Here is a 3,220-nt window from a genome sequence, read left to right on the forward strand (position 1 = left end):
GAGATTGTGATGTCCCTGCTTGGGATGTTTTGTCCCCCTCTGTTCGAAACCATCGCTGCGCTGGAGAACTACCACCCTCGCATTGGACTGAAGTGGCAGCTGGGGCGCATCTTCGCACTTTTCCTGGGGAACCTCTACACATTCCTCTTGGCTCTGATGGACGATGTCCACCTCAAGGTAAAAGCTACAAACTCCTTCCTGGCTCCTGGTGCCCAACATATTCCTTTTTTAAATGTAATTTAATTATGCATAATTCATGTTAGTTAAATAAATGATAATTTCCAGCGATAGTCAGCCGTCCGGACAGACCCGCTGCCGTGATGGTGTTACACTGCTGGGAGAGCACTGTCTTGTCTTCTTCCTCCGGGGGCCTGCGGGGCTGTTCTGGTGGCCTGGGGCACTGGGGCAAGGCGTGACTGCGCTGCCTGGAGAGTGTGCTAAGCCTCCTCCTGGGCTGCTTGGTGCTAGTCTGGGAGCAAACAGTGCCGCTTCTGTCTCTTCATTCTGCTTTATGTTCTTTACTCTGATTCTAGTTAGTATTCTGAGTGCATGAGCCTCTTCCCAGAAGAAACGAAGCCAGTTTGTCATAATCAAAATGACATCTTTTACATTGTTTCTCTGATCATTTTCTTTATAAAGTAGATTATTATTAAAAACTTTTGTATGTTTAACATGTATTCAAAGTGCTGAAGATTTTAATCTAACTCTTATCTTCATAGAGTAAAAGCTAGTTTTGAAAATTTGAGGAGGTAGTAAGGTGTATCCTAAAATTAACAAAACTCGGGGTAGGGCTGGGGATTTAGCTCAGCAGCATAGCACCTGCCTGGCAAGCAGGAGGTCATGAGTTTGATTCCCGGTACCGGAAAACCCCCCCAAAAAAGAAAAACTCAGCGTGTGGTTGTAGGCATTTTAAGTAGCTACTATCTTTTTTTTAATTATTAGAGATAATGATTCTAAATAATAAATAAATAAATAATAAAGTTCAGAAAAATATACCCACAATATTAATCACAAGTGTTGACATTTTGCTAAATGTCTTTACTATCTTTTATTCTTAGGTTATCTCCTTTCATGTCATATACAAGTCATTTGGACCCTTCATATTTTATGTGCATCCTTTCCCATATTTTTTTTTTTTTTCAGTTTTTTTCCAGTACCAGGAATCGAACTCACGACCTTGTGCTTGCCAGGCAGGTGCTGTGCCGCTGAGCTAAATCCCAAGCCCCTAGCCTTTCCCCTATTGCTTCATAGCTACCGTAAGTGATGAACAACCAAATAACCATCCACTGAGGTGGTGGTCATAGTTGATTTAACCACTCATCAATGCTCACCAGTTATGGAGCTCCCACTAGATCAGGCTCCGGGGCACAGCAGAGAGCAAGATCCAGCAGTGCATTCTGGGAACAGACTCATTCACCACAGCTTGCTGTGGGAAGGATGGCCTATGATGGGCGCAAGCCCAGGCCTGTATGGCAGTGCTTAGGAAAGGCTCCAGACCCCACCTTAGGAAATCTTAGCAGGTATTGGAGAAAGCAGAGGAATAGCTGGTGCCAAGAGTAACTGTAGGATGGCTGAACAATGGAGTAGAGGGGAAGAAGTGAAAAATCACACTGGGGTAGGGAGGGCCATATGACAGTTGCCACTCTCTGCCCGCTCCTCATTATTTTGTTGCAGGAACTTTTTCCTGAGGTCAACACGAAACTGCTGGAAGGCCTGAAGCATGGAAGTAACCAGTCCCAGCCTTACCTACCCCTCTTCCCTCAGCTATGTCTTCCCTCCTGCCCCAGGAGACTGTTCCACCTTTCTGAACCTCACTCTGCCCGCCCCCCAGACCAAAATTCTGTCTGCTCTCTCTCTCCACCCTCGCCGGCCCCTCCCTCAGGCCTGGGCCCAGATGTCACTGCCTCCAGAAAGCCTTCTGTGTCTCTATTGTCTGATATGGATATTCTTCTATCCCCAGAGAAAATTTCCCACAGCTCTCATCACTCTGCTCTGTAATTATCTGTCTGTTTACCTCCGTCACTTACTAGACTATGAACCTCTTGAGAGAAGCGCTAGCTCTGTTAGTCACTCTGTCACCACCGTCTTACATGCCTCAAATAGACATTGGACAGATTATCCTCAAAAAAGAATGGATGGGGGCTGGGGATTTAGCTCAGCGGCAAAAGCGCCTGCCTGGCAAGCACAAGGTCGTGAGTTCGGTTCCCGGTACCGGAGAAAAAAACAAAAAAAAAGAATGGATGGATGGATGGATGGATGAATCTTAACTTAGAGGAGAATATAACTTTGTAGGAGAGACCCAAAGACTTCAACCAATTGCCCCCTTTCCCAGATAGATGCAAAGCTTGAGGAGGGCATTTTGGAAAGACTTTGTCAAGGGCAGGGAGGGCAGAGTGACAGAATTGTGACACGTGCTAATTTTAGCTGTTCCTGTGAAAACAGACGGACCCTTGCTGACCCTTTCTAACCCCACATCTCCATCCCCTGTTCTAGCTTTCTAAAGAAGCAACAATAAAAAATATCACTCACTGGACTCTGTTCAACTATTATAATTCCTCGGGTTGGAATGAGAGTGTCCCCCGGCCACCCCTGCACCCTGCAGACGTGCCCCGGGGTTCTTGCTGGGAGACAGCTGTGGGCATTGTGAGTACTTACGCTCTCTGAAAGGGTGACCCCTGCTCTCGGTGCTTTGTTGTTCCTTCCTTAATGTTTCCATATGAGCAATAACCCTGAAAACTCATCAGCTTTTCATGTGGCAAGTGTTTCTCAATTGTCTTAGAGGGTACGAAGTGAATAAAGCAGACTTGCTACACTCTGAGAACTCCAAATCTATCTCCTGTCTTAAAAATTATGATAAAGTCTGGCAGATCTTTACAACTTTTTAAAAAATAATAACTTATATATACCCTAAAAAGGTAGAGAAACCTTCATTCTTTTGCTGTTGGTTTTCCTGCTATGTGCTGGTGTTTTATTTTCTCTGTATATTAAGGAAAAATCCAATTAGTAAAAGATGAAAACAGCCAGTGTCATCCCCAGTGATCAATGGTCACATTCAGTCTCACTGGGGACACCAGTTTTGGTGGTACACACCTCTAATCCCAGCACTTGGGAGGCTGAGGCAGGAGGATCACCGCAAGTTCAAGCCATCTTGTGCTACATAGTGAGTTCAAGGCCAGCCTGAACCACATAGTGAGGCTTTGTTAAAAGAAAGAGACAGAGA

General features: G+C 45.3%; 1 protein-coding gene across 1 annotated transcript in view; it reads left to right on the forward strand.

Annotated features, from left to right (window-relative positions):
* The window catches only part of Tmc2 (transmembrane channel-like 2), an 80,860-nt gene that overhangs the window by 45,995 nt on the left and 31,645 nt on the right, over positions 1–3,220 (forward strand). The window contains exons 11-12 of the mRNA XM_005380756.2: positions 4–177; positions 2,494–2,643. Coding sequence (XP_005380813.1) covers positions 4–177; positions 2,494–2,643 — 324 coding nt within the window. The remainder of the gene's footprint in view (positions 1–3; positions 178–2,493; positions 2,644–3,220) is intronic.

The sequence above is a fragment of the Chinchilla lanigera genome, unplaced genomic scaffold (assembly GCF_000276665.1).
Source record: "Chinchilla lanigera isolate Chin_1 unplaced genomic scaffold, ChiLan1.0 scaffold00014, whole genome shotgun sequence".
NCBI classification, from domain to species: domain Eukaryota; kingdom Metazoa; phylum Chordata; class Mammalia; order Rodentia; family Chinchillidae; genus Chinchilla; species Chinchilla lanigera.